The sequence below is a fragment of the Hyla sarda genome, chromosome 9 (genome assembly GCF_029499605.1).
Source record: "Hyla sarda isolate aHylSar1 chromosome 9, aHylSar1.hap1, whole genome shotgun sequence".
Taxonomy (NCBI): Eukaryota; Metazoa; Chordata; class Amphibia; order Anura; family Hylidae; genus Hyla; species Hyla sarda.
This window is the reverse complement of record NC_079197.1, coordinates 27,819,554-27,834,875: the sequence shown is the minus strand read 5'-3', so window position 1 is coordinate 27,834,875 and position 15,322 is coordinate 27,819,554. Positions and strand designations below refer to the sequence as shown.

The following is a 15,322-nucleotide window of genomic DNA, read 5'->3' as shown; positions in this document are numbered from 1 at the left end:
CTGCAATAGGAATGTCTGAAATGTAACATTTTTTTTCTCTGTAAAGCTGACAAGTTACCTGAATATTTTCCACCTTTGCTACGTTTGATGAAGCACAAGATGACCAGGATGAGCAGTGCCAGGACAATGCCACTTATCAGACCAATAAACCAGCCCTGTGTTGCAAATCCCTTCTCATACTCCGACAGTGCTGTAAAGAATAGATAAGGGCACATAGTTATAAACCTGAAGCATGTATCAAGCATCTATCTATCTATCTATCTATCTAATATCTATCTATCTAATATCTATCCATCTCATATCTTTCTCATATTTATCTATCTACTAGAGATGAGCGAATTTTTTAAAAATTCAATTTGGCCGCTATTAACAATGGCTATTTCTGGCCTACAGAGAGCCTCAATAGGGGTGTAGAACACTTTGCCTTGCTGTAACACGCATAGGGTGTGTGCTGGGTTAGTGAAATAATACTGCTTTTCTGTATGACATGCAGATCAGAGGCGTCACTATTAGAATCAATGTCGCAGAGCAGCACAATGACAGAGCCTAAAGGTGGCATTTGTATGAGGAGACCATATAGTGGCTGAATGACACAGCCTGGAGGTGGTGGCAGCATGAGGAGGACATATAGTGGCTAAATGACAAAGCCTGGAGTTGGCGGCAGCATGAGGAGACCACATAGTGGCTGAATGACACAGCATGGTGTTGGCAGCAGCATATAGTGGCTGAATGACACAGCCTGGAGTTTTCGGCAGCATGAGGAGAACATATAGTGGCTGAATGACACAGCCTGGAGGTGGTAGAAGCATGAGGAGACCATATAGTAACTGAATGATACAGTGTGGAGGTGGCGGCAGCATGAGGAGACCATATAGTGTCTGAATGACACAGCCCGGAGTTGGCGGCAGCATGAGGAGACCATATAATGGCTGAATGACACAGCGTGGAGGTGGCAGCAGCATGAGGAGACCATATAGTGGCCGAATGACACAGCATGGAGGTGGCTGCAGCATGTGAAGACCATATAGTGGCTGAATGACAAAGCCAGGAGGTGGCAGAAGCATGAAGAGACCATACAGTGGCTGAGTGACACAGCATGGAGGTGATGGCAGCATGAGGAGACTATGTGGTGGCAGTATGACACAGCATGGAGGTGGTGGAAGCATGAGGAGACCATATAGGGGCTGTATGACACAGTGTGGAGGTGGCAGCAGAATGAGGAGACCATATAGTGGCTGAATGACACAGCGTGGAGGTGGCGGCAGCATGAGGAAACCATATAGTGGCTGAATGACATAGCGAGGAGGTGGCAGCAGCATGAGGAGAACATATAGTGGCTGAATGACACAGCCTGGAGTTGGCGGCAGCATGAGGAGACCATATAGTGGCTGAATAACACAGCCTGGAGGTGGCGGCAGCATAAGAAGACCATATGCTGGCTGAATGACACAGCGTGGAGGTGGCGGCAGCATGTGGAGAACATATAGTGGCTGAATGACACAGCCTGGAGTTGGCGGCAGCATGAGGAGACCACATAGGGGCTGAATGACACAGCAGCATCAGGAGTCATTAAAGTGACTCGGTGACAGAGTGGTGTGGTGGGTGGCAATACCAGTACCCAGTGACGAAGGTGGGTGAAAAAAGGAGAACTTGGCATCAGATGTGTGGCATCAGGCGGGTGGCAAGATCAGAATAGTAGCTGAGGCAGGTAGGCAGAAGAAAACGGTCTCTTTTGTAAAAGTGTTAGTGTGCACAAGTAAGTATTGAGGATATGCATTACATGAAACTTAAGTTTTAATAATATGCTTTGGATAAAATATATGGACCCAATTTTTTTTTTTTATCAAACAAAAGAAAAGGTGTGCAAAAAACACCATGTGCCACCTACACCACCAAGTATTAATGTAATGCAAAGACCTCTAAAAGGAGGAAGGGAACAACGTATGGTCCATTGTAACCGGTGGCGGTAAAAACTTTCCCTGTAAGGCCCTACTCTCACATTATTTGCAAGTGTTACTCGCCCTAAAAAGGGCTGCCCCACACAGGAACCTCTCCCTATTTCCACCAACAAACACTGCCATTTCCCAGGGTTTTTAGGTAGAAATAGGGATTGGTTCCTGTGTGGGGCCGCCCTTTTTAAGATTAGTAGCACTTTCCTTGAAAAGGTGGAAGGGAACAATGTATTGTCCAGTGTAGCAGGTGGGGGTAAAAACTTCCACTGTAAGGCCCTACTCTCGCCCTACTAATTCCCTTCTTGGCAAGTGTTACTCGTCCTAAAAAGGGCGGCCCAACACAGGAAACGCTCTCTATTTCCACCTAAAAACCCTGGGAAATGGAAGTTTTTAGGGGGAAATAGGAAGAGGTTCCTTTGTGGGGCCGCCCTTTTTAGGGCGAGTAACACTTGCCAAGAAGGGAATTAATAATGCGAGAGTAGGTCCTTACAAGGGACGTTTTTACCCCCAACGGTTACAATGGACCATACGTTGTTCCCTTCCTCCTTTTAGAGGTCTTTGCATCACATCAATAATTGGTGGTGTAGGTGGTACATGGTGTTTTTTGCACACCTTTCCATTTGTTTAATTATAAAAAAAACTAATTTGAGTACATATGTTTTATCCTGAGAAAAGTTAAGTTTTTGCTAATGCATATCCTCAATACTTACTTGTGGTCTGATGTGGAGGAATGTCTGTAACTGGGGAGCAGCACCTTAAATATGTTTAGCGCTATCCATAATTGTGAAGTGTTGGTGTGGCACCGTGGTCAATCTACTCTGATGCATCAGGCCTTGGTGGGTGGAAATCCTGGCTGATCCATGCCTGATTCATCTTGACAAAGGTCTGTCTCTCCACATTTTTTGTGGACAAATGAGTTCTCCTTGGGGTTACTATGGCCCCCCGCCGCACTAAACACCTGCTCTGATGGCACACTACTGGCTGGTAGTGTTGCTCGCGAATATTCGCAATTCGAATATTATTCGCGAATATCGCATATTCGCGAATTCGCGAATTTCGCGAATATAGCGCTATATATTCGTAATTACGAATTTTCATTTTTTTTTTTATTTTATTTTTTTTTTCTTCACAGTACACATCACAGTGATCACCCCTCTCTGCTTCCAGCTTGTGTGGTGTAAAGAAGGCTCTAATACTACTGTGTGAGACTGGCGTGCGCAAATTCGCATATGCGAAAATTAGTGTATGCTAATGTTCGCATATGCGAATTTTCGAGTATGCGAATTTCCTGTATGCTAATTTTCACATATGTTAATTTTCGCATACGCGAAATTTCGCATATGCGAAAATAAAACGAGAATATAACGAATATGCGAATATTCGCGAACATATGACGAATATTCGTCCATATATTCGCGAATATTCGCGAATTCGAATATGGCCTATGCCGCTCAACACTACTGGCTGGGCAGGACAGCTTTTCCAGGGCAAACTCTGCTAGTTGCAGCCACAAATCAAGTTTGGCTGCCCAGAAGTCCAGTGGATCTTCAAGGTGTGTTGGCATGTCAAGGTATGCCACCTCCTGCTGGTTCAGGTCCTGCTCCAGGTCTACCTGCTGCTGATGAGTTGCTTCACTATGCGGGTGAAGAAAGCTATGCGGGTGTAGACTCAGGCTGCTGCGGATTTAGATGGTACTGCTCCGGCCACCCCACCCCTCCCCAGTAGCCATGGCAGTGGAAGGTGAGCGCAGAGAACCTTCTGTTCCACAAAATTGTGCAGGGCTGGTACTGCCTTTTTTGCAAAGAAATGACGGCTTGGCACACTCTCCACCTCTGCTTGGCACAAGCCATCAGTTCTCTGAAAGGTGCAGAGTCCACCACTTGAAAAGGGAGGGACTGCAGCACAGCAACTTGGACAGGAGCACATTCAGCTTCTGCACTGTTGGATGAGCGGGTGCATACTGTTTTGTACAGGTGTGTACTTTTGGCAGATTCTATTCGCTCATCCCTACTATCTATCTATATCTATCTAATATCTATCTATCTCATATCTATCTCATATCTATCTCATATCTATCTATCTAACTATCATATCTATCTATCTAATATCTATCTATCTATTGATTTATCTCATATCTACCTATCTATCTATCTATCTACCTATCTATCTATCTCATATCTATCTAATATCTATCTATTTATCTATCTCATATCTATCTATCTATCTGTCTATCTATCATCTATTAGGTATGGCCCTTTTGTGGACACTGATACTTGCATGTTTAAACTATTTTTTATAATGGTAAACCGATATTGAATACGGTCATGATAGAGTATCATAGTAATAAGTAACTGAATTATTAGTTGGTTTGCATTACATTTTGTCTCCTACCTGACGCCATAGTTTCAGTCTTGGTTCCCCAGAATTCTTGATAACGGGTCTGATTTAATGCCAAAAGACGAACAAAATAATTTTCACCAGGTTGAAGCTCAGCAATTCTGAATTCTGCATCAGAAGCGTTTACATCATATTGCTTCCATGAATCACCTGGAATGAGAAATGGGATTACTTTCCTGATGTATTCATTTCCTGAACCAGGCTCCCTAACTTCATGAAAGCGTACCTTTACTTTTAAAATAGTTTAAAAAGCCTACATCATTTTGTTACATTAAAAAGGTGATTTAAGTGCTCTCACTTCTGAGTAGATGGCTCTACTTTAGACGGCATGAGGGAAAAGATATGCATTATTGATGTATTGGCTTTGCAATGTGCTATGCGAATAGAAAGGAAAACAGCAGCAAAGCCACGGCAAATAAAATAAGATATAAAAAAGCAGCCCTGATCTAAGCAGTAAATTACTGATAATAATGAGGAATAAACAAGGAATTACAGTCAGGAGGCAACACTATGTACATAAATATTTACACAAGGATCAGTTGCCCAGAACTTTATGGGTGGTCAAAGATAAATGGGAAGCCTTGGAGCTACAAACAGTGACTCTTAAAAACCTGTAGCACTTGATTTTTTGACTGATTTTATAGGTTGCTGTAGGAAAATGTAACATTCACTGATGAGTTAAGAAGATTATAGCTGATCACTGTGTAGCGATTGACTAAAGCTTTTTCCAAATGTGCTGGTTTCATATTGTAGTAAGCGTCCACAGTCAAGCTAAATATGAAAAGAAGTCAAATTACATATTTTCTATTTTTACTTACTGCTGTTCTTCTTAATCTCTACCCTAAGTTCAATATTTCTCTGCCTTTCCAGTGGTCTCCATTTTAAAGTTATATACTTAGATGTTGCTGTGAGAGAGATGTTCAAAACTGGTGGAAATTCTAAAAACAAAACAAAAAAGAATGACAAACCAAGTATTCTACAGAACTTTAATAGAGATTGATTCATGATGAAACTACTGTATACATCTATAGGAGAAATACATTAGGTTCTATATGGAGCTGACTCTAGAGTCTACTGGGAAACAATGAAACATTGTAAAAAGTTTTTTGACAAATACATAGTTTCTGGTCGAACCAACCCATGATAAAAATAAGTTTTAAAGGGCTACTCTGCTGCTAGACATTTTATCCCCTATCTAAAGGATAGGGAGTAACATGTCTGATTGTGGGGGTCCAGGTGCTGGGGGGCCCCGCGATCTCTGCCGCTGCACTCCATTTACCCGATGCACAGAGCGAACTCCGTGCATTTCCGGATAACTGGCAAACACATCCGCCACACCCCCTCCATTCATGTCTATGGGAGGAGGCGTGATGGCTGTGTACTAGCCACCACGCCTCCTCCCATAAATATGTATGGAGGGGGCGTGTCATGATGTCACAATCACAGAAGCCCCACCGTAATTCCGCAGCGCTGGCCCGGAGATCATGGGAGGTCCCCCCGGCCAGACCCCCCGCAATCAGACATGTTATCCCCTATCCTTTGGATTGGGGATAACATGTATAGTGGCGGAGTACCCCATTAGGGCCATGTTATCCAGTTAAAGTTGCCGTAAACAGCCCTAAATCTCTGCTGAGCACAATGATCATGTGAAGAATCAGGTCATAAAAGGGAAAACTTATAGAAGTACGCTAAGTACTTTAAATAATCAGATGTGCTTGAATCCAGTTGGATAACATTTGCTATACTTTTCAAATTACAGAGAGAGAGAGAGAGTAAGGAGTGGAAAAGAGAGGAGGAGATAAAGAGAAAAAAATTAGAAGAGAGCTGATCAGACAGAAGGAGGGAATGTGAAAAGAGTAGGTAGGAGAAGAAAAGGTTATAAAGGTAAGAAGAAAAGGAGAAAGAAGAAGAGAGAAGAAAAGAATAATGAAGAAAAGAGAAGATGAGTAAGGAGAGAAAATGGTGATGAGATAAGAAGAAAAGAAGATGAAAAAAGAGAAGCAGAGAGATGATCAGAGGAAGCAGAGAAGAAAAAGGAAGAAAGGAGAAGAAAAAAAAAGAAGACAGGAGAAAAGATAGTGAGAGGAAAGAAAACGAGGGGAGAAGAGAGATAGCGAGAGAAAAGAAGACAACAGGAGTAGAGAAGAAAAGAAGGAGTCACGGAGGATAGGAGAAGAAAGAAGTAACCGGAGAAGAGAATAATGGAGAAGAGAGAAAATGAGTAATGAGGGGAGAGGTGAAGAGAATAAAGGAGAAGAAGAGAGATGATCAGAGGATCAAGAGAAGAATAGAGTAGTGAGGAGAAGAAGAAATTAAAGCAGAAGAAAGGAGATAATAAACAAGAAGATGAGTAAGGAGATGAGAGGTGAGTAAGGAGAAGGTAATAAGATGAGAAGAAAGGAGATAAAAAGAGAGAAGAGAGATAGACAAAGGAAAGAGCACAAGAGAATAGTAGAAAGGAGAAGAAGGGGCATTGAGGAGAGGGAAAGGTAGGAAAGAAGAACAGGGAAAAAGATGGAGAAAGGAAAGAAGTGAAAAGGAGAAGAGTAGAGAGGAGAGGAGAAGAAGGGAGTACAGAGTAGAGAAAAGAGGAGAGAAAATGAAAAAGGAAGATATGTGGAGGAGTGAGGAGAAAGTAGTAGAGATGATAAGAGATGAGATTAAAAAAAGAGAATAATAGGGGTTAGAGAAAGTAAAGGTGCAGATATTTGATGTGAAGAGAGGATAATAAAGAACAAGAACAAGGGAGGGAATAAGTTGAAGAAAAGCCAGAGGTCTGTATACAGTTGTAAAGAGATTAAGTAAACAGGTTAAATCAGGAAGAATAACTCTACAGCGTAAGCTATGGTCCATTCTGAAGTTCCTATAACTGTATTGTTACTGAAGAGGAAGCGTTCTGTGCCCTAACACCTCCATCTTTCTCACCTGGCTCTTTCATCGTGCTCCCTACTATCTCAGCAGGTAGACTTTCTCTTGCAGAGTTCTTGGCATAGACATAGAACTTATAAGTGTCTTTGGTGCTCATGTTGTGGAAGGTCCAATTCTGCTGTGCGGGGTCATTGATTGTTTGCAGCAGAAATGAGTCTGTGTTATCCTTGCTCACTGTGTGGAGACAGAAGTATTTACAAGTAAGTAACAATATCACACTTTAAATGTGACAACCGGAAACAGAAAAAGAAGTAGAAATGAATTGGCACTGAATGTACTACTGCTGTAATTGCAACTTTGTTAGTATGTGGACAATGAATGGAGATGGAGGATGTATATCTCAATTTCGGAACCTAGGTGGTGCTTCACGGAAACAATAGATATTTCAAATGTGTACATACCAAGAAAGTGGAAAACGGAGCACTCACCCGGTACGTGTCCTCAAAGATAGGCTAGTCCCCTAACATGGTCTTTGGCAGGGAGGCGGTGGATGGAACGGGGGGAGCTCAGATGCCAGCCACGGTCCGTATCGCGCCAATGGGCGCTTCGTCAGGCCGAACCGTGGCTGGCGTCTGAACTCCCCCCATTCCATCCACCGCCTCCCTGCCGAACACCCTGTTAGGGGACTAGCCTACCTTTGAGGACACGTACCGGGTGAGTGCTCCGTTTTCTACTTTCTTGGTATGTACAAATCACACGTGAAATGTTCACAATGTCGGTTTCTAATGCATAAAGGGACTACATTGGGTCATAATATGACACTAGGGGTAGACAATTAATGAGGGAAACTATCAAGTTCAGGTTGATGATAACAATTTTATCAACCCCTTTCCACGTATTCTATCTTTTGAATTGCCACATGTAATACATTTCCTCTGTAATGTCTGATGGCAACTCTTTACTGGCAAATATTAGCTGTATGTGAGTGATCAATGCAGCAGCTTTTATATTAGTGGGACTGTAAGGAACCAGAGCTCCACTACTGTCTGCCATCAAGTGACGGAGGGGGGTCACATCTAGCGGAGTTACTTCTCTGTGACCTCTGGGATTTACATAATTGATTTTAATATCAATTGTGACCTGAAATGTCCTTTTAATTATTAATGATCTGACACATTGAGCATCAAGATAGAATGAACTTACCCAGATGGTGAGATATTTTATAGCCTGTTATGATTCCATTGGGATGGATAGGTGGCCCCCAGAATAGCGCCAATGAGGTTTCAGAAAGCCGGTCAATGCGCAGACCAGTGGGGGGTGATGGAACTGCAAAATAACAGGCATAATATTGTGCTTTCAAATGCTAAACTCTTAGAAGTAACAGTAATAGTAAGGGCAGAAACATGACATCCATCTCAAAAAGTGTCCCCAAGAGTCACATAGGTGGTAGCACATTGTATAGATCCATCTACAATAGAGCAAGCATCATAGTGCAGGCACACAGTAGGCAAATAGTAGAGATGAGATGTATTTGTGCCACTTTTATATAAATGCCCACATTGTTATGCCACTGAGAGAACTATGCCCATAGAATAATGTCAGCCACTGCAATATCTATACAATAATGTAAATGACCATATATAAGTGTTAGTGATATAGCAGCTAACATTCTATAGTCCCCATGAACATGTATTCATAACTACAGAGCAGTCCCATTGCACTTGTTTCAGCCATAATAGTGCCATATTGTACTGCAACCCATTGTGTAGTCCCAACCAGGCATTGTCTTCTGCTCTATTCAGAGTTGTGAAGCTCTATAAGCTACATACTGTATCATACAGAGTACACAAAAAAAAGAATATTGCAGCAGCACATATTGGTCCAAAAATCGAGGCTCTTAGCACACCTTTTAATCAAAATGTGTCCCCCCCATCCACCTCCGCGTGGTGGATGGGTGGACACGTTTTGATCAAAAGGTGCGCTAAGAGCCTCCATTTTTTGACCAATGTGTGCTGCTGCAATCTTCTTTTTTTGTATACTCTGTATTTGCCACAGCAGCATGCACCCATGTATTAGGTAGCTGTGATGGCTATTTTTCTTTTTGCTTACTGTATCATATACATGTTATATTCCACATCTATGAACTTACCTCCCTCCTCAGTCCGTATTGTTTGGGTCTCACTTCCGGCACCCACTCCTTTCCCATTGAGCACATGGACTGTTACGGAATAGTTGGTGAAGGGCTTCAGACCATAAAGGATTGTATGGGTAGTATTTCCATGTGCAGTGATCCTGTTTTTGTTCTTTTCATTTTGAGCAACATATTCTAACTATAAGAGAAGAAATCGCAGTGTAAATGATGCGGGATAAAGTAATGTATTCACAAACGACATTGGCTAATATAGATTGTGTTTTCACCTATTAGCATAAGGACAATATAAACCCACCGTTCATCTGATTGTTGCACTTTGCTCTTATTTCATGTCTCATTCTTCATGCTCTACACTGCAGCACTGCTTGTTTACAATGATGACTGTGTATGAGCGGAAGCCTACTGATACTTAACCTAGAAGTCCAGACATGGAGTGCTAATATTCAGTACAGATAGAGAAGATATTACTACGGCACTGTGATTATATAATAGGAGAGCCGGTCCTAAGATTAGGGAAATGCTTTTCAAATGTAGTGACGGTGGTGGTGCTCAGGTCTTATAGGAAGCGCAAGGTACATTTGTATGAAGAAAAGAAAAGCCGGCCACTCACCATGTTCGTCTTCTTGCTTTATTGCATAAAATACTCACATAAGCACTTGGGGGAGAGGGAAGGAGCGGGGGGGGGGGTACAAGAGGCAACAAGCTCCGTTTCGCACTAAACAAAGTGCTTCATCCGGCCAATGGCCGGATGAAGCACTTTGTTTAGTGTGAAACGGAGCTTGTTGCCTCTTGTACCCCCCCCCCCCCGCTCTTTCCCTCTCCCCCAAGCTTTCCCTCTCCCCCAAGTGCTTATGTGAGTATTTTATGCAAGAAGACGAACATTGTGAGTGGCTGGCTTTTCTTTTCTTCATACAAATGTATCTAATATTCAGTACATCAAGGTTAGATTAATTGTCAATACAAGCGAACATGCCACAAAGTTATCAGAAAGTTGTCATGATAGTTGGGGAGCGCCATATTTTTACTTACCACAAATCCTTTTAGTCTGCCATTCAGACCTTTTGGCTGCACTGGTAACCAGGCCACTTTGATAGTGCTGTCATTCATAGCCTCTAATCCTATATTTTCAGGGATTATGGTGGGGTCTACAAAGAGAGTATGAAGATTATATAATAGTCATGTACTGTAGAACACTCAAAAAGCAGAGTTTATAGTTGTCTAGATGTTGTCTCAATACAATAAACCCTTCCTACAGTATATGCCCATAGATATGTATATGGAGGTGGTTGACTTGTATTGGTTGACAGGAAATGGCTGGGGTAAACTGTGCAGTAAGGTGATCTGGAAGTGATTATGGGCCGATCACAACTTTCTGCTCTCCACATCTAAGATTGGTTGTAGACCACCCTTGAAATGTTTGTATTTGCCCTAAATACATCCCAGCCTAATATCCCCCTGATTGATACTCTGATGGTTGTCGTATTTATTACTCCTTTAACCTCTTCTCCTCCTTTCTTCTCTGCCTGTCTTTCCAGAATGTATACATGAACATACCATGGCCCCCTGGGTATCTTTGCTCTATTCTCCATACACAACCTCAGCTCTACATATAACATTTTCATTCCATCATTCCCTCGGTCCCAAACATACACACACTCCAAGTTTTCGGTTGTGCTTCTTTCTTTCTCTAAAAATTACTTCTTCAAAACTGACCCTACTTTGAATGTTTCAAAAGACTGCTGTCTCTAACCACATTTTTATTGCACAGTAGTCATGTTTGGAGAGGACTTTCCTACTGTATATCTAAAGGTGGCCACCCGCATTCAACAGCTGTCATTCCCAGGCAAACATTCATGTATTTTCAAACACAAGAGGAGGGGTATGCCACTGCCAGATTGCCCTCATACACATTAGATAGTTGGCCATTCCTGCTTTAGATGGCAGGTTCGGTCAACTTTTGACTAAGTATCTGGACCTTACTGTTATATGTGTATTTTGTATTCATTGCCTTTATTTCACATTGTACATCACCATGGTAGTTGATACTTACAGTCTTCTCCTGAGTAACCAGTGACAAGTTTAGGTTCTGGACCCTTGCCAAGATCATTCACAGACTGGACTTTGATGTCAAAAGGTACAAAGGTTTGGGTGTCATGTACAAACAGAAAATTCTCTTCCACCGTCTTTTCCTTCCATTGCTCATTCCGACCCTGCTGCCTCCACTTTACAATGTATGCAAATCCAGGCCCGTTCCAATCTAGTCCATTCATAGGCTATTAAGAAAATAATATTTAGGCATAAATGTAACATATACAGTAGGTCACATATCCGTACATCTTTTTGCCTTTTTGCTATCTGCACTGTATGTGGATATGTTTGGCAGTCTCACAGGGAATAACTGGAGCAGCAACATTCAACAATTGACCTCTCTTCTCAAGATCAGTGGTGGTCCCCATAGTCAGACCCCTACTTATCAGATGATATTGGATTAACCTCTTTAAGTCCAACTGGGACATTCAATTTCACCATAGTCCAGCACAAAAGTACTAATTTACCTTCCATGTGATCTTCATGTTGTTTAACTGAGTACCTTCTCCTCGGACATCAACAGGATTCCTTGTAGGAGCTAGAGTAAAATAGCAGACACAACATTTTTAAGAGTTACTATATTGTTTTAAGATAAAAGTGAATGGTTTGGTTATCATGGCAAATCTAGGATAGTACTAAGTTTCTAATTTTCATATGTTGTTTTTTCCTGGTTCCTCTCACTTCTTTATCACCTGCTGGGGGAGTCTGAACACGATCCGATGGTTTGCTTCCATTGCTTGGTCCCAGTTCATTTAGAGCTATAACTCGGAATTGATAGTTGACGTAGGGCGAGAGAGTCAGTCGGGCCGAGTTCTCATCCCCATCCACCCGGGTTAGTTCATGCCATGTTCCAGGCTCAAACATAGCTTCTTCAAACTCTATGACGAAATCTATATATAAAAAAAATTAGCAGGAGGTTATCGGCTGAGAAGGGCAAAATTGTTCTAACACGTTCAAGAGAGAGATGACAATGAATCTGTAAGTCAAGGTTAGTACAAGGGCAAATTCTAAGAGTGTCTCCTACCTTCAATGGGGCTGTTATTATCTTCTCCTGGGGTCCAGGTGAGGACGACACTTGTGTCCTGAAGATCTGAAAGCTCCAAATCATAGGGAGGTTCTGGAAGATCTGGGCAAGAATTACAGATGCAAATACAAGTTATTAAGAAGAATACATTTACAGGCAGATTTTTTTTCAGTTTTAGATTAATATGTTGAATCTATTTTCATGTTGTCCGCGCTGGCTTCATCACTTTTTTTTTACTGTTGTTGTGTGCTTGCAGTGGGCGTGGTTTGCAGACGGGCTGGTTGGTGTGCTGAATTTATCATTAGCACAAACATTATTTATATCTGGCATATGAATGCGTGTGAGCTTTTCACCTTTTTTACACTATCCAGGAGCTTTCTGGGAATTGTGCAAATTTATGAAGTCACGTGCATCACATAATGAATTGTACGCAACAACTGGGAAAACTTACGCTTGTGCAGCAGGTTTCACATTGCGCAAAAATCTGCGCTCATGATAAATCTACCAACAGAATGTTTTAAAAAAAATGGGAAAAACAAATGTATAATAATGGAAAAAGAATCTGGACAGAGACACATTTTCCAATGTACCATTGTACCTACATACAGAGGACATGCAACCCCCCTACAAGCAATGCTTTGAAAGGACAAAAAAAAAACCTTCATAATATGGAATCTACTTGAACATAATGCAATTTTTCTATACCATTCCTTAAAGGAGTATTGCCAATATACATTAATGTCAGCCAAATCTGTCAATATCAGGGAGACCAGCCGTGGGTATGGGGGAGGGTCTCCCAACTTTTGAAGACTTGTAGAGGTGGAAGTATACTGGCATGCAAAACATTTAATCCTGGCACATATGGCCATATTACAGCATCCATAGACTTCCCTGTGACTCTACAGTACTTACCTATGCTTCCAATTACTGAGACCTTCACCACTGGATGCTGTATTACGGATAAACTACATTGCTTCTTAGGGAAAATGACCTTGCATTATGGTGCTGAATGGAGCACCAGAAAATAGTACCTAGAATGACTATGGATCCAACTGGATATGGGGGTCTCTCAACATTGGAAGACTTGTCTACTGGTTATGGGGGGTCTTCCAACTTTTGAAGACTTGTTGAAGTGGAAGTATACTGGGATGTGAAACATTTAGACCTCATGTGCATGGTCGTATTACAGCACCCATAGACTTCCATTGGGTTCTACTGTACTTACCTATACTTCCAGTTTTTGAGACCTTCACCACTCGATACTGTGTTATGGAGAAATTACATTGCTTCTAGAGGAGAATGACCTGGTATTATGGTGCTGAATGGAGCACTATAAAAACGCACACAGGGTGACTATGGATCCTACTGAATAAAATAGAAAGAAAAAACAAGGTGCGCTCCTAGTGCAGGCGGTTTATGATAGCTTCAATATGCACAAAAAAATGGAGGCTTACCAGATGCAGTTGTGCTAAGAGCACAGTCCCTCAGCAGGCATATAAACTCGCGGTGGTAATGGAGGTCAGGATCCTACTGGGTATGGGGGTCTCCCAAATTTCGAAGACTTGTTGAGGTGGAAGTATATTGGCATGTTAAACATTTAGATCTCACACACATGGCCATATTATGGCATGCCTAGACTTCCATGGGGCTCAACTATACTTACCTATGCTGAAGAAATGATGTTGCTTCTACAGAAGAATGACCTTGCATTATGGTGCTGAATGAAGCACCATAAAATGGCCTAACTATGGATCTATAGTATGTGCCACCGCAAAATCTATTGGAGGGCTAAAGATTCTCTTTAAAATCCAGCCAAACCCATTTCCTGAAGCCTTAGAGACCTGTCAGAAGGTGACATTGTCAAGGATGGCTTCTGGTTAGGCCTTAAAATGTGCATGACTGCCACTGCATACTGCTGAATGTTGACACAAGAAATATACACCAGACAAAAAGTTGGTAAAAAAACTCTTTATCAGCAGGAAGCTCAGGAGCTGTCCCCAAGAGTGGTAAAGAGTTCTGTTTATTACACGGAAGTACATTGGTTTTTACATTTGACAAAAAGGGGAGGTTAGTAATCATGTCTGTTACGCCGAGCGCTCCGGGTCCCCGCTCCTCCCCGGAGCGCTCGCAACATCCTCGCTACTGCAGCGCCCCGGTCAGATCTACTGACTGGGTGCGCTGCGATACCGCCCCCAGCCGGGATGCGATTGGCGATGCGGGTGGCGCCCGCTCGCGATGCGCACCCCGGCTCCCGTACCTGACTCGCTCTCCGTCGGTCCTGTCCCGGCGCGCGCGGCCCCGCTCCCTAGGGCGCGCGCGCGCCGGGTCTCTGCGATTTAAAGGGCCACTGCGCCACTGATTGGCGCAGTTGGTCTAATTAGTGTGTTCACCTGTGCACTCCCTATGTATACCTCACTTCCCCTGCACTCCCTCGCCGGATCTTGTTGCCATTGTGCCAGTGAAAGCGTTTCCTTGTGTGTTCCTAGCCTGTGTTCCAGACCTCCTGCCGTTGCCCCTGACTACGATCCTTGCTGCCTGCCCCAACCTCCTGCTACGTCCGACCTTGCTCTTGTCTACTCCCTTGTACCGCGCCTATCTTCAGCAGTCAGAGAGGTTGAGCCGTTGCTAGTGGATACGACCTGGTTACTACCGCCGCTGCAAGACCATCCCGCTTTGCGGCGGGCTCTGGTGAATACCAGTAGTAACTTAGAACCGGTCCACTAGCACGGTCCACGCCAATCCCTCTCTGGCACAGAGGATCCACCTCCTGCCAGCCGAATTGTGACAGTAGATCCGGCCATGGATCCCGCTGAAGTTCCACTGCCAGTTGTCGCCGACCTC

The 15,322-nt window shown here is 42.9% G+C and overlaps 1 protein-coding gene across 1 annotated transcript in view; it reads right to left on the bottom strand.

Annotated features, from left to right (window-relative positions):
• L1CAM (L1 cell adhesion molecule) overlaps positions 1-15,322 on the bottom strand; it is a 207,604-nt gene that overhangs the window by 18,502 nt on the left and 173,780 nt on the right. The window contains exons 16-26 of the mRNA XM_056540478.1: positions 12,482-12,583; positions 12,150-12,347; positions 11,925-11,995; positions 11,420-11,642; positions 10,399-10,514; positions 9,367-9,547; positions 8,421-8,543; positions 7,275-7,451; positions 5,168-5,287; positions 4,344-4,499; positions 59-190 (exon numbers count right to left, since the gene is read on the bottom strand). Coding sequence (XP_056396453.1) covers positions 59-190; positions 4,344-4,499; positions 5,168-5,287; positions 7,275-7,451; positions 8,421-8,543; positions 9,367-9,547; positions 10,399-10,514; positions 11,420-11,642; positions 11,925-11,995; positions 12,150-12,347; positions 12,482-12,583 — 1,599 coding nt within the window. The remainder of the gene's footprint in view (positions 1-58; positions 191-4,343; positions 4,500-5,167; positions 5,288-7,274; positions 7,452-8,420; positions 8,544-9,366; positions 9,548-10,398; positions 10,515-11,419; positions 11,643-11,924; positions 11,996-12,149; positions 12,348-12,481; positions 12,584-15,322) is intronic.